This window comes from Pteropus vampyrus, unplaced genomic scaffold (genome assembly GCF_000151845.1).
Source record: "Pteropus vampyrus isolate Shadow unplaced genomic scaffold, Pvam_2.0 Scaffold894, whole genome shotgun sequence".
NCBI classification, from domain to species: Eukaryota; Metazoa; Chordata; class Mammalia; order Chiroptera; family Pteropodidae; genus Pteropus; species Pteropus vampyrus.
The window spans coordinates 319,557-336,194 of NW_011889675.1; the positions used below are offsets into that span (position 1 = coordinate 319,557).

The 16,638-nt window shown below is 34.2% G+C and overlaps 1 protein-coding gene across 1 annotated transcript in view; it reads left to right on the plus strand.

Annotated features, from left to right (window-relative positions):
• LUZP4 (leucine zipper protein 4) overlaps nt 1-16,638 on the plus strand; it is a 31,568-nt gene that overhangs the window by 5,994 nt on the left and 8,936 nt on the right. The window contains 4 exon segments of the mRNA XM_011386072.1: nt 2,301-2,645; nt 2,647-2,810; nt 2,852-2,950; nt 15,077-15,158. Coding sequence (XP_011384374.1) covers nt 2,301-2,645; nt 2,647-2,810; nt 2,852-2,950; nt 15,077-15,158 — 690 coding nt within the window.

Genomic DNA, 16,638 nt, shown 5'->3' on the forward strand with positions numbered 1-16,638 from the left:
ATTCTGTTGAGAGAAAAGATTTTTTCTTACTATTCCTTCATGATTCCTTGAACATTAATATTTGTTAATATTTTCTTGTAACTGTTTTGATAAACATTTAATTTTTGCTATTTTCAATCATTACTCGAAATTTTGAATTTATAACAGGCCAAAAGAGATTATTGGTTTTGTGATTTGTCTTGTATAATCATTATTATTTTTGCTGTTGGGATATATTATAGTTGTACAAATTCATCACTTCTAAACTTTCATAGGTGAGCCAGTCACTGGATAGGAATTTGAAGGGTGCTCATATCCAGATTCATTAGCCAACGTTGATGCTACTGTTTTAGCCTATAACCTGATCCTTCTTAAGATGTTATGTGGTCATTTAGTAAAAATGATGATTCTGGGAGCTTAAATAATTTTTGCCAAATTATGTAAATGCAATTTTTTTTGGAGAGGAACTTGTTGCATTTTTGAATATTTTGAGTATTAATTTAAATTGATTTAGTAAATACTTATTAAATGTTTTCTATGCAGGCACTATGCAAGATACCAGAACAGCCCTGCTTCAAATATTATATGTAATGATAGGAGAGAAAAAAGAAAAATTTAATGCCAGGAAGGTCACAATACATATTCTAATAGGAGTATAAGTTATATATTGTGGAGATGCAGTAATTCATTCTGATTGAGAAAGTTTGATGTAGGAGATGACATTTAGTGTGTAGGGTGAAGAGGTTTTTCATAAAATTTAGAATAATGGACATGAGCTTATGTCAGCTATATGAGCTTACATGATGCATAAATGAACTAAGAGTACTATAAAACAACATTTTCAAATTGAAAGCATCTTTCTCTCATACTTTTGAGACTATCATTATAGCAGAACTCACCAGAGAAAAGTACTTTCCTATAAAGAAATATATTAAAAATAACATATATACTTAATATAATTATATGTTTAATGTAATATATTAAGAATAATTATTTCACCAATAAATTGAATAACAATTTGCTTTTAATCATGCTTTGAAAATTCTAATAAGCTAGTGTTGTACTTCACAAAATTTAATCCTCATATCAGTAGGATACAATTGTATTTATTCAACATAATTCTTTTTGATAGAGAGATTCTGTTTGATAGAGAGTTTCTACAAGGAGAAAAACTAACAAGCACTTTGTTTTCTAAAGATAGAAATGTGTAGTGTCCATGTTGATGAAAATGTTTCTTGTATAAACATTTGAAAAACGCTACAAGCTCCTTTGGAAAGGGACTTGGGTGTATATGATCTTTAGAAAATGGGTCTCAATATTTCATGCTGACCCACTGTTCTCCCAACATTAGTCATTTTGAAAAGAGAAGTGCAAGTGCTTTCCACCCAATCTCCTTATTTATGTTTTACAGTAGAAAAGCTGGAGAATGACTATGGCTTTATGCTTTAGCAAAGCAACAAATTTGTCGTATTTTTTACTTTACTGAAGTTTTATGGGAATTGTATTCTTTACATCATTTAACAATTGCTTCCAGCTTCTGGCAGTGTTATACTAGAAAGTCACAATGGCAAATCTAGAGCATGTTTTGTTTGCCAGGTAATATTTGCTAGTGGAAAGTTTGATTTCTCCTCATGGTCCATATAACTTTATCCTCTATGATGTAGCATCATAGAACTCTGTTAAAGATTTCATTCTTTCAGTTTCACTGATTCACTCCACTGCTCTTTTGGTTTAAAAATTGAAAAGGTAGAAAGACTGAGTTGTTGCCAGACCAATTTACTTGAACAGCATTAAGCCAAACTTCTGCTTTCTTTATAGCCATCTTTCCCCTCACTTATATGTCTTTCTCTCTAGAATTAAATATTAATGACCCTGAACAGCTGAAGAATAAATAGTATGATTTTGAACACTTTCTTTTGGTTCTAAGGGTTTGTACTAGAAAATATTATTAAATAGTTTATCTCTTCTTAACTATAAAGTCACAAAATCTGTTGTTTATTTAGGTAAAAAATAGATCCAAAACAATGGTAGGTAGAATATGACCTTGAAGTATATTCAAATTTGTAATGCAACTAATTTCCGATACTTAAAACATTTCATTAAAATTTTACATGCATAATACTCTGTGCCAAAGACATTAGGCATCAGAGCTTTCTGCAAATTAGTGCTGAAAACTGTTTAGTCTATAAAAGTGCGGGCAGTGGAATTCTAAAAAAAAAAAAAAAGGATGATAGAAATGGCCTTGACAAAATATCATTGTGACTTACTGAAATCATGGGGTATGTGTTTTATTGGTTTTGTGAAATTGTGATTCTTTGCAGGGGAAGTGCGATGACAATTCTAAGACCCAAGCAGAGAGGAATCGAGGCCAATCAAAAAGGAACCAGCATCGATTAGAAGGATCTCAAAGCCAATCGGAAGAAAATCGACACTATTCAGGGAGATCTCGAGGCCATTTAGAGAGATCTCATCGTCAATCAGAGAGATCTCGAGGCCAATTAGAGAGATCTTATGGCCAATCGGAGAGATCTCATGGCCACCCAGAAAGATCTCATGGCCAATCAGAGAGATTTCATGGTCAATCAGTGAGATCTCATGGCCATTTTGAGAGATCTCGTTACCAGTCAGAGAGATTTCATGGTCAATCAGGTAGATCTCATGGCCAATTAGAGAGATCTCGTGGCCAGTCAGAGAGATATTTTGGCCACTCTGAGAGATATCGTGACCAATCAGAGAGATCTTATATCCGCTCTGAGAGATATCATGGTCACTCAGAGAGATATCATGACCACTCGAGGAGATCTCATGTCTTATCAGAGAGATCTTATATCCTATCAGGGAGATATCATGAACAATCAGAGAGATCTCACGGACAGTCAGGGAGATCTCATGGACAGTCAGGGAGATATCGAAGATATTCACCAGAAGGAAGATTCAGAACTTCACTCAAAATTGAGTCTGGATTTGACAGGTAAATCTTAATGAATACTTAATCATTAGTTTAATGTGTTAAGTGATATGCATAACATAAAGGCATGCTTTATATATCTAAATTTTAATGACTATATTTGTTGTAACACCTTATATTGGGACAAAGATACTAATAGAATGGAGGTAACATATAGATGGCATCAATATTTTTTTCTCTTTCTGGGGGGAAACAGTAACATGTTTATTATGCTAATTAGTCTCATTCATGAACGTGGTATATTCCTATATGTTGTAAATTTTCTTTTCTTTTCTTTTTTAAAATTCAACAGTAAGTCATATATATTTTGCATTGTATGTTCACTGCCCACAGTTATATTTCTTTCTGTCACCATATATGTGACCACTTTCATCCTATTTACCTCCCCCCTCAGCCCACTCTCTGGTAACTACATGTCTTTTGCCTATGTCCATGAGTTTCTGTTTGTTTGTCCTGTTTGCTGCTTTTAGGTTTATATCACATATATTAGTGATATCACGTGGTTTTCATCTTCTTTTTGGCTAATTTTGCTTAGCATGATTATCTGAAGGTCTATCCACATTGTCACAAATGGGAATATTCCATCACTTCTTATAGCTGAGTGATAGTCCATTGTATATATGTACCACATCTTTATCCAATCATCTATTTTTGCACGTTTCAGTTGCTTCTATATTCCAGCCACCATGAATATGCAGCTATGAACATCAATGTGAAAATAATTTTCGGATATGGGTTTTTAAGTCTTTGGGGTAAATACCCAGTAGAGAGATTACTGGATAATTTGGTAGATCAGTTCTTAGTATGTGAGGAACTTCCATATTGTTTTACATAGTGGCTGTACCAATTTGCAGTCCCACCAGCAGTGTATGAGGGTTCCTTTTTCTCCGCATCATCTCCAACACTTGTTATTACTTGTCCTGTTGATAATAGCTATTCTAACAGATGTGCGATGGCATCTCATTGTGGTTTTGATTTTGCATTTCCCTAATAGCTAGCGATATTGAGCATCCTTTCATATATGTTTGTCGGCCATTTAAATGTCTTCTTGGGAGAAGTGTCTGTTCAGGTCCTCTGACCATTTCTTAATTGGATTTTGTTGTTGTTGTTGCTGCTAATTGAGTTGTATGAGTTCTTCATATATTTTGGATATTAGGCCCTCATCCGAGGCTTTGCTTGCAAACATATTTTCTCATTTGGATGTCTCGTTACCTTGTTGACGGTTTCATTTGCTGTGCAGAAGCTATTTAGTTTCGTATAGTCCTATTCATTTATTTTTGTATTTATTTCCCTTCCATTTGAGGTTAAATTCATAAAATCTTTAAGTTTAAAGTCCTTGAGTTTAGTTCCTATGTTTTCTTCTATGCATTTTATTGTTTCAGGTTTTATATTCAGATCCTTAATCCATTTTGAGTTAATTTTGGTGTGTGGTGATAGACAACAGTCTAGTTTTGATCTTTTGCAGGGTTTCCAGTTATCCCAGCACCATTTATTAAAGAGGCTTTCATTTCTCCACTGTATGTTTTTGGCTCCTTTGTTGATAATAATTTGCCCATATAAACATGAGTTTACTTCTGGACTCTCGATTCTGTACCACTGGTCTGTTTTTCTGCCAATACCATGTCTTTTTCATTATTGTCACTTTGAGGTATAATGCGAAGTTGGGCAGAGTGATGCTTCCAGCTTATTCTTTTTTCTCAGGATGGCTTTGGCAATTCAGGGTCTTTTGTGCTTCCACACAAATCTGATGATTTTTTGTTCTATTTCTTTAAAAAATGCCGATGGGATTTTGATGGGGATTGCATTAAATCTGTATAATGCTTTAAGGTATAATAAGGTCATTTTAACTATGTTGATTCTTCCAATCCAAGAACACGGAATATCTTTCCATCTCATCGTAACTTCTTCAATTTCTTTTAAAAGGATCATACAGTTTTCATCATATAGGTCCTTCTCATGTATCGTTAAATTTATTCTTAGGTATTTTATTCTTTTTGTTGCAATTGAAAAATGAGTTATTTTTTTCTCCTCTTTTTCTGACACTTCATTATTAGAGTATAGGAACACTATGGATTTTTGAACATTCATTTTATATGCAGAAACTTTACTGTATTTGCTTATTGTTTCCACTAGTGTTCTTGTGGAGTCTGTAGGCTTTTCTATATAGAAAATCACGTCATCTATAAATAGTTACAGTTTGACTTCTTCTTTCCTATTTGGATTCCTTTTATATCTTTCTCTTGCCTGATTACACTCGCTAGGACTTCCAATGTTATATTGAATAGCAGTGGAGATAGTGGACAGTCTTGTCTTTTTCATCTTAGAGGGAAGGTTTTTAGTTTTTCACCATTAAGTATAATGTTGCCTGAGGGTTTGTCATACATGGCCTTTATTATGTTAAGGTGCTTTCCTTCTATACTAATTTTGTTAAGTGTTTTGATTATAAATAGATGCTGTATCTTATCGAAGGCTTTTTCTGCATCTATTAATATGATCATATGATTCCTATTTTTTAATTTGTGTGGTGTATGAGATGAATCGATTTATGTATGTTGAACTATCCCTGTGCCTCTGGGATGAAGCCCACTCGATTACGGTATATAATCTTTAAATATATTGCTGTATTCAGTTCGCTGAATAGGATTTGTGTATCTGTGTTCGTGACAGGTATTGGTCTGTAGTTTTTTGTGTATGTGTGTGTGTTATCTTTACCAGGTTTTGGTATCAGGGTAATATTGGCCTCATAAAATGAGTTAGAAGGTACTGCCTCCTCTTCGATTTTTTGGAAGAGTTTGAGGAGAATAGGTATTAATCTTCTTTGAATTAGTAGTAGAATTCACTGGTAAAGCCATCTAGTCCTGGACTTTTATTTTTTGGTAGGTTCTTGATGATTGTTTCAATTTCCATACTGTTGATTGGTCCGTTTAGATTTTCCAGTTCTTCTTGATTCCGTCTCAAAAGATTATATTTTTCTAAGTACTGATCCATTTCTTCTGGGCTATTAAATTTGGTGTTATATACTTTTTCATAGTATTCTTGTATGATCCTTTGTATTTCTGTGGTGTCTGTCATAATTTCCCCTCTTTGACCCCTGTTTTTGTTATTTGTGTCCTTTCTCTTTTTTCTTTCATGAGTCTAGCCAGGAGTTTGTCAATTTTATTAACCTTCTCAAAGAGCCAGCTCTTTGTTGCATTTATTTTTCTATTGTTTTTTTGTTTGTTTGTTTGTTTTGTTTTCATTTTGATTTAATTCTGCTCTACTTTTAATTATTTTTTTCCTTCTGCTGAATTTAAGCTTCATTTGTTCTTCTCTTTTTAGTTTTTTAAGATGAAATGCTTGGTCATTTATTTGGGCTTGTTCTTGTTTTTTGACATAGGACTATAATGATAAGAACTTTTTCTCTTATGACTGCTTTTGCTGTGTCCCAAAAGTTTTGATATGTTGTACTTTTTCATTTCTATGTGTCTCTTGATCTCTCTTTTTATTTCTTCTCTGCCGCAGTCATTCTTCAGTAGCATGTTGTTTAATTTCCATGTATTTGTGGTTCTTCCCGCTTCTTTTTTTACAGTTGATCTCCAGCTTCAAAGCATTATGATCAGAGAATATGGTATGATTTCAACCCTCTCATATTTGTTGAGGCTATTTCTGTGTCCCAGCATGTGTTCAGTCCTTGAAAATGTTCCATGTGCACTAGACAAGAATATATAAGCAGCTGTTTTTGGATGAAAGACTCTGTAAATGTCAATTATGTCCAATTGGTTTAATGTGTCATTTAAGGATGTTATTTCCTTATTGATTTTCTGTTTGGATGATCTTTCCATATCTGACAGTGGGGTATTTAGGTCCCCTAGTATGATATTTTTTGGTCTGTTTCTTCCTTTAGTTCTGTTAGTAATTGCTTTACATATTTCGGAGCTCTCTGATTGGGAGCATAGATATTAATAAGTGTTTTGTATTCTTGGTGTATAATTTCCTGTATCATTATGAATTGTCCCTCAGTGTCTTTATTTACCTTTTTTATTTTGAAGTCTATTTCATCCAATATTAGTACCACTACTTCCGCTTTTCTCTGAATACCATTTGCTTGAAATATCATTTTCCACCTTTTCACTTTGAGTGTATATTTGTCTTTGGAACTGAGGTGTGCCTTCTGGAGGCCACATATGTTTGGGTTGTGTTTTTGATCCAATCGGTAACTCTGTGCCTTTTTATTGGTGAGTCCAGTTCCAACAGAACATCAATAAGGAAATAACATCCTTAAATGACACACTAGACCAACTTTACATTTAGAGTGATTACTGAAACATGAAGTTTTCCTATAACCATTTTATCTTTTGCTTTCTGGTAGCTTGGCGTTTCCATTGCTTCCTTGTCCTTGTGTTTCTACCTGTCTGTTTTTTTAATTTTGTTTTTTATTTTTTTAATTTTTTTTTTTTTAATTTTGTTTTTTTGTGTGTGGATTTTCACTCTGGTCCTTCTTGTTTTATGTTATGTACTTCCGTTCTGAATCTTCGGCATGTGGTTACCCTTATGAATATGTAATAGATAGTTATATACATATATGTATGTATGTATGTATGTATGTATGTAGTAATCTATTTTCTTCCCCATGTGCTCTACCTCCATTCCCCTTTGCGAATTTGGATCTTTGAATCCCCCCTCTTTTCAGTTGTTATTTTCTCAATTTTCTCTATGTGTGCTGAACATTCATTACTATCTTGCAATAGCATATCTCTCCTTATTGTTTAAGCTTGTAATGCCCTGTTCTTAGTAAGATTTGCATTCCTCTGCTTCTATCTGCCTGTTAGTCATCTTACTCCTAGTTATGTATTTTTTTTTTATCATTTTGTTTTAGGTGAGCTGACTCCTTTCAGTATTTCCTGTAGTGCAGGCCTCGTAGTGGAGAATTCCCTCAATTTTTGTATGTCTGGAAAGGTCTTTATTTCTCCTTCATATCTACAGAAGAGCTTTGCTGGATACATTATTCTTGGCTGGTAGTTGCTTTCATTTGATAGTTTGAATATTGGATTCCACTCCTTTCTATCTTGTAAGGTTTGTGCTGAGAAGTCCAATGATAATCTAATGGGTTTTCCTTTATAGGTTACCATCTTGTTTTCCCTGGCCACCCTGAGAATTCTTTCTTTGTCATTGATTTTTGATAATTTTAATACAATGAATGTGCCTTGGAGAAGGCCTTTTTGGGTTGAGATAATTGAGTGTTCTGTTGATTTCTTAAGTTCCAAGCTCCAGCTCATTTCCTAGATTTAGGAAATTCTCATCAACTGTGTGTCTGAGAATGCTTTCTAGTCCCTGCTCCTTTTCCTCACTTTTGGGAGTATCCATTATTCTTAGGTTTCCTTTCCTGATGGTATCAGCTAGTTCCTGTATTCCTCTTTCATTATTTTTTATTCTTTGTTCTCTCTCTTCTTCCTTATGCTTTATTTTTATATTTCTGCCTTCAGTATCACTGATCCTTTCCTTTATTTGGTTGACTCTATTTCCCAAGCTTGCTATTTCATTCTTCATCTCTTTTAGTGTGTTCTTCACCTCCAGAATTTGTATTTGGTTCCTTTTTAGGGTTTCACTCTTCTGGCTAAAATACTCGTTCTGCTGATCTAGTTGTTTTTTTTTTCAATTTCCGGAATTATTGATATGAATTATTTCGGATCTCATTGAGTTTTTTCCGAAGTACCACCTTGAATTCTCTGTCATTTAAGTTGCATATTTCTATGTCTTTAATCTTAGTTCCTAGAGATTTACCTCCTTCTTTCTGAGCTGCCTTGTCACCTTTGTTGTTCTTGGTGTTTAATGAACTATATCTGAGCCTGAGCCTGGGCTTTAATGGAAGTGCATTGTATTGTTGTTGTTGTTGTTTTCCCCTCAGAAAGCTTTAATATATAAAGGTCTCTCTTTAGCCTGTTATTAAGAAGGAGTTTTTCTTTTGGTTTCCGGTAGCTGGTATCTAAGCCTCTTGTGTCTCTGCTTTATATAAAGCCTTAATAATATCATTTTTTTCTTAATAAACATTTAATCACGATAGCTACACTCAGCCCCAGTCCCCGTCCCTGTCAGTGTTAGCGCCAATTTTGGTAGTGTTTGGTCATATTCCCTTGGAGATCTGCAGTATTTGGTCATGGAGGATATGGGGTAGTGCCCTCTGGGTTGGAGGATGGGGGTTGTGGCCCAGGCTTGTGTTTTATAACTGTAGCTGGTAAGAATCAGCTGTTGCTTCTCTGATGTCCCACTTTGTCTTGCTTTCTGCCCTGATTCCTGCATACTGCTGCTGCATGGATCTCACAACTCTCTCAGGCAAAGCTGTTCAGGGAACCTGCTGCATCTTCTCCCCTCCCTCTCCTCCTACAGGAAGCTCTGGCTGCAAGAGGCAGCTTCTTTGTTTCTCCCAGTCTACTGCTGGCCTCCTGTGATTCTGACCCGTGGTAGCTCTTATGCTCAGATCACTAGCTCAGATGTGCTTGTGTGAAGGTTGGGTGTTATTTGTTGAGTTTTAGATGTTCAGCTTATTGTTATTTCAAGGGGAGAGATCTGAAGTCATCTCTCTTTCCAGTGTGCTTCTGACCTCAATATTCTTTCAACATGCTGATGTCTTCTAGCTATCATCCAGTTTCTCAGTGTACCCTAATTAAGTTGTTCTGTCTAGGTCTGCTTTTCCAGGCAAAGCCCCATATACTCAGTTTTTGCTACTGAGCCTTCTCCACAATCAAAATATATATACTCAGTGTCTCATTCCATCTGAACCTTTCAACCTACTAGGCAGGTTAATGTAAAACAAGCTGTGCTAGATCGATATTATGTAATCTCTGATAATGAATTTCTTTGTTTTGCTCCTCTATCTTCTTCCTAAAAAGTCTTCAAAGAGTCCTCATCAGACAAATAATAGGTGTATCTTTGGGCAGCTGAACTTTGCTGCTTTCCTCAAATGAGAGGATGCTATTCTGTTTATAGATGCAACCCTAACCTTCTGAGTATAGTTTGAATATATTGTATATATTCACTGCTGCCTTATAAAACTGTCAAGTCTGTCTGCTCTAGCAAAAGAACCAGAGTAATTTAATATTATTGCAGATTGTTAGAGTTTAAAAACAGGACGTTTTTATTGTCATCGGTGAGATAATTTAGTAAAAATTTACTTTTTGTTTGAAAATCTCAGTGATTGTCTTCAGTTTGCATTGACTGTAAATGTCTATTGAAATATTTTAACTTATATTAACAACTCTATAGAATTGCTAATCTTAGCTAAAAATTATTCACAAAATGTATGCATAGGTTATTATATATATATATATATATAGATAATGTCTCATGTAAGTACCATTTTAATGCTAAATGCCCCAGACTAATATTAGCAGTATACAAATAATTTGCTATAAAAAATTAAAATATGTTTAACACTAATGACAAGAAATTCATGTTTCTGCATTTATCAGAGATTTTCAGGATTTACTTCACTTTATTCTTTTTCAATGACAGTTGACATTCAATATTATTTTATATTCGTTTCAGGTGTACAGCAGAACGGTGAGACATTTATGTAATTTACAGAGTGATCCCCTGATTAGTCTAGTACCCACCTGGCACTATACATAGTTATTACAATATTATTGTCTATATCACTTCATTTTACACATCTTTGTTTGTTAAGTAGTATAATACTTCCACTAAGGCACTTGTTACTGAGCAAGGGCTCAATGCCTGATGCACATAGAAGCTAATGCTATGATATTGTCTTTTGAGAAAATAGAGGCTTTTATTGCCAAGTCAAACAGCCAGGAGACAGAAGGCAAGGCACAAATCTGTCTCCCCTGATCCAGAGTTTAGGATGAGTTTTAAGTGATGAAAAGCAAAGACCTAAAACAAAGATTACTCTACCCAGCAAAACTACCATTTAGAATCGAAGGACAAATAAAGAACTTTCCAGATAAGAAAAAGGGAAAGCAGTTCACCACTATTAAGCCAGTATTACCAGAAATGTTAAAGGGACTTCTTTAAGAAGACAAGGAAGAAAAAAAAGATAAATATGAAAATGGCAATAGTTACATAACTGTCAACAATTACTTTAAATGTAAATGGCTTACATGCTTCAGTCAAGAGACATAGGGTGGCTGAGTGGATAAGAAAACAAGAACCTTACATATTCTGTCTACAAGAGTCTCATTTGAAATCGAAAGACACACAGACTGAAAGTAAAGGGATGGAAAAGATATTTCATGAAAATGGAAGCAGAAACAGCAGGAGTAACAATACTTAAATCAGACAAAATAGATTTTAAAACAAAGGCTATAACAAGAGACAAAGAAAGACTCAGTAATTCCATCTCTGAGTATTTATCGGAGGAAACCCAAAACACTACTTTAAAGGGACATGTGAGTCCATATGTTCATTTCAGCATTATTTACAATAACCAAAATATGGAAGGAACCTAAGTGTTCATCAATGGATGAATGGATAAAGAAGAGGTAGAACATATATATAGTGGAATATTACTCAGCCATTAAAAAGAATGAAATCTCGCCATCTGCAATAACATGGATGGACCTAGAGGATATTTTGCTGAGTGAAGTAAGACAGAGAAAGACAAATGCCATACGATTTCACTTATATTGGAATCTAAAGGATGAAATAAACAAACAAACAGAAACCAACTCAGATACAGAGAACATTTTGATGGTTACCAGATGGGAGGGGCTTATGGATGGGTGAAGGGCAGAAGGGCTTAGAGGTACAAATTCGTAGTTAGGAAATAATTATGGGGATGTAAAATATAGCATAGGAAATATAGTCAGTAATGCTGTGATAACTATGATAACTATGTATGGTGTTGTATGGGTACTAGACTTACTGGGGTGATCACTTCATAAGTTATATAAATGTCTAGTCTGTACATGAAACTAACATAATATTGTATGTCAACTGTAATTAAAGAAATAAAAAGTTATTTTTAAAAAGTTTGCAAACATGGACCCTAACACCAAAAGGTTTTCATTAATAGAGAGGAATGTTCATGGTGCACTACTACTTACAAGAAAACCTATAATGAAACAAGAAACAAACAAGAAAATCACCATGGACATCTTTCTGAAAAGAGTGACACCTCCTCAAGAATAGCCTCAGGCATGTCCTTTCAGGAGGTATTTCAGAAGAAAGCGTTATTATTATAGGAGATGACAACTCCATGGTTGTTAGTGCTTCTGAAGACCTTTCAGAGGACAAGATGTAGAGTTGGAAAACAGTGTTTTAATTTTCTTGACCCTGTGTAGCTTTAGGCTAATTTGTGTGTTTGTATCTTACTTTTAAACAAAAATAGTTTAAAAATTAAAAAAAAATTCTTAAATAGAAAAAAGCTTATAGAATAAGGATATAAAGAAAGGAGATATTTCTGTACAGCTATACAATGTACGTGTTTTACTTGTGTGTGTTTGTGTTTTAAGCTAAGTTGAAAAATTCAAAAAAACATTAAAGTTTATAAAGAAAAAAGTTATAGTAAGCTAAGGTTAATTTTTATTGAAGAAAAAACTTTAAAACGTTTAGCATAGCCTGTGTACAGTGTTTTTAGTCTCCAGTACTGTACACGTCATATCCTAGGCCTTCACATTCACTCACTACTAACTCACTGGCTCACCCAGAGCAACTTCCAGTCCTGTCAGCTCTATTCAGGGTAAGTGCCCCATGCAGGTGTACCACTTTTTAAATCTTTTGTACTGTATTTTTACCGTACTTTTCTATGTTTAGATATGTTGAGATACAGATACTTACCGTTGTGCTATAGTTGCTTACAGAATTCAGTACAGTGACATGCTGTACAGGTTTGTATCCTAGGAGCAATAGGCTATAGCATATAGCCTAGCTGTGTAGTAGGATATACCATCTAGGTATGTGTAAGTACACTCTATGATGTTTGCATAACAACAAAATCACCTAATGATGCATTTCTCAGAATGTGTCCCTGTAATTAAGCAACCCATGACTATATTGAGTTTTAGAATGCTTGCCATTTAAACTCCAATTATAGAGTGATAACAGATATGTCATCACCACTTCAGCATTCCAAGTAATTCTTCAAATAGATTCAAACTTGACTGTAATTGACAAATCAGATCTTTAGGTCTAAAATCCCTAATATACTATATATCACTCTGAAAACAGAGGTCTTTTCAGACTGATTATTTGATTACCCTATTTTTATTTCCAAATTCTTCATTTTTCCCTAGCTCCATTTGTTTACCTAGTTGTTAGTATTTTTCTTATTTCCTTTTTAAGGCTGAATGATATTCCATTCTATGTATATATCATTTTGTTTATTCATTTATCTGTTGATGGACATTTGGGTTGCTTCCACGTCTTCATATATGCTCTCTTCAGCCCTTCTGAGATTCTCATAATGCATATAATGGCCTGCTTGATAATATACCATAAGTTCCTTAAACTCTCTTCATTTTTCTTCATTCATTTTTCTTTTTGCTTCTCCAACTTGATGATTTCACATGACCTGTCTTCAAGTTTGCTGATTTTTTTTCTGTCTAATCCAGTCTTCTGTTGAACCCTTCTAATAAATTTTTTTCTGTCTAATCCAGTCTTCTGTTGAACTCCTCTAATAAATTTTTCAGGTCAGTTATTGTATTTTTAGCTCTAGGATTTCTGTTTGATTCTTTTATATTTTTTATCTCTTTGCTGATATTCTCATTTTGGTCATGTGTCATTTTCCTGATTTAATTTAGTTGTATATATGTGTTCTCTTTCAGCTCATTGAGCATCTTTCTGTTATTTTAAATTGTTTGTTAGGCAGCTCATAGATCTGTATTTCTTTAAGTTTGATTTCTGTGTACTTTTATTTTGGTCTTTTGATTGGACTGTTTCTGTTTCTTTGTGTACCTTGTCATTAATTTTTTCATCAGATTTGGGCATTTTAAACATCTTTTCCCCAGTCTCTGCACGTTGGCTTCATTTAGGGGAAGATCACCAATTTGCTGTTTTAGGACCTCTCAAACATTTTATGAAGTCTTGCTCCCCTTGGTATCTACCTGCAGAGTTGCAGCTCTAATATGCTGCTTTCATCTGTATTCAATGGCTTCCAAACTCTGGCACTGGTCTCATCAATGCTCAGAGTCTGAGAGACATATATCAGTCCTCAGGCAGCCCCCAGGCAGCCCCCAGAGAAACCAGAACATTTGATACATGGTCCACGTTTTAGTTTCCATCCCAAGGGAGGTGCCCCAGTATGGAGTTTTCCTTCTGGTTGCTCTATGCTTTGTTGTGTAGGGAGAGATATACAAATGGATGCACTAAGTGCCGTGAATATTCCAACCCCGTTCACTGGAATCTCTTTTTGTTTTTATAATGACTTGAGTGCTGTGGCTTCTCAACTGGTTTCTACAGTTCACACAGAGGTTTTCTAGTCTGTATATTGTTGTTAACTTTGTATCTCTGGCAGGGAAGGAGAGCCTGTAGCTTCCTAGTTCATTATTGTCTTGGGATGCTTGAGCAGCCATAACAAATTACCATGGACTGGGTAGATTAAACAACAGGAATTTATTCCTCACAGTTCTGGAGGATGGAAGACTGAGATCAGGGTGTCATCATGGTTGGGTTCCAGTGAGAGCTTTCTTTCTGGCTTGTGGATTGCCACCTTTTGTCTGTTCTCACATGATCGAGAGAGAGTGAACTCTGGTCTCTTTCTCTTCTTCTAAGGATACTAATCCCATCATGGGGCCCTACTCTCATGACTTCCCAAAGGCTCCACCTCCAGATACCATTACATTGGGGGTTTGGGCTTCAACATATGAATTTTGGGAGAACAAAAACATGCAGTCCATAACAGCCATCTTGCTAATGTCAATCTTGAAAAAGAAAATTTAAACAGAAATATTCTGCCATATGGCTCTTTAACTTCTGATCTTTGTTATGCATGCAGAAAGTAATAATTCACACCTAAGCTGAAAATTGCTTATCAGAATACTATTCTGGATTTTAATTGCATCTTGAGTCCAGTCTTAAATCAGACATTTAAATATGTATAATAAAATAATATTGCTTGAAGACATACATTCTAAATAATAATTTCTTTCAAAATAAAAGATTGTTTTTCAAAGTATCTCCTTTTATTATTTATATCAGGTCTTTTATGACAAAAACAAGGAATGAATACTCCCAGAAACAGATGCAGCAAAGAAAGGATCGAATGAACATGCATCGAAGAGTAAGCATCAGCTCTTTCAACTTGATAGCACAGAATCTGTGTGACTTTATATATCATTTAATTTGAATAGACTTCCTTTTTGCAGCCTTTGTTCTAATTTTGGCATCTATTTATAGTGGTATTTACTTTAATACATTTTAAAACCTATTTACCCACATCTGTGTAGGAAGAAGCACATATGTCATACATGTCTACATAGGTCAAGTTTTTCCAGCCTTATAGTATAACTGCTTACAAAAGTTTCTCCCTTGGCTCCATTAGCCCCTAATCTACCTTATATTATTTAGCGTCTAAGCAGACAGTAGACAACACTGAGAAAGGATGGTACAAATAAAATTTAATAGCATGTATTGTTTTAAAGTCTTTTATAACCATTGAATTTTTAGGGCATTGTCTTTATTTTATTTATTATTTATTTACTGATGATCTGTGAACAGCAATTATAAGAGACAAAGTGATTAGTATTTTGATTAAGCCAATTAAGTCTCTTTTGTTGGAAATTTCCATCTTTAGTACAGAACACGTCTATTTGGCATAAGCATTTAGATGAAATATATTATTGAGTACATGTAGCTCCTATGTGAGACATCTATTACTTATTTTTACACATGACACTCTGGTATTTTTTCCAATACCTCTCTACCTACAGGAAAAAAGATTAGCTTAAAAATCAATATGATTCAGTGTAAAGAGGTCTAATCTGGGTCTCAGAGACATGGCTTTCTTTCCTGGATAATCCTCAATCTTACTTTTCTTCCCTTGTAAATGAGGTTAGAATGAAGGACATCTATGAGAGGTCAAAAGAGATCTAAGCAGTATGGTGTAATGGTTAATAACAGAGGCTTTGGATTCACATTTGGATGGAATCATATTTCTGTCATTTAATACTGTATTTGACCAACTCTAAGACACATATCTTTTTTCAGGTTTCAACTTATCTAAAATCAGAAAGTGTCTAACATTTAATAATTTATCATAGTTAAATTGAAAACGTTTTATACATAAAATAACAGTACATTTTACAATCATGGTGTCTTAGATTTAATGAAACATGGTAGTCGAGGAACCTTGGGCAAGGCCCTTTGAGCCCATAAATGGGACTATTAGCTATAAAATGGGAATAATGATCTCATAGGTTGCTGCAATGATTAATTGAAATACATATAAACATTTTAGGATTGAGACTGGATTGTGGTAAGCATTCTATAAATTGGAGTTATTATTATTTTATCATTACTGATGACGATTATATAAAATTATTCATTATAATCACCAAATGTTCATTACGGCCATATTGATGTGATTATTTTTTAAATGCATGCCTTTTTAAAAGTTATTATATTCTAATAAATTTATGTGATTCAGTTATTAACATATATTACATATACATATATACATACACGTATAGATGTATCTATACATGCCATTCATTATTCAGGGGATTACCAAGATCCCCTTGGTAATATAGGGGCAAATATGA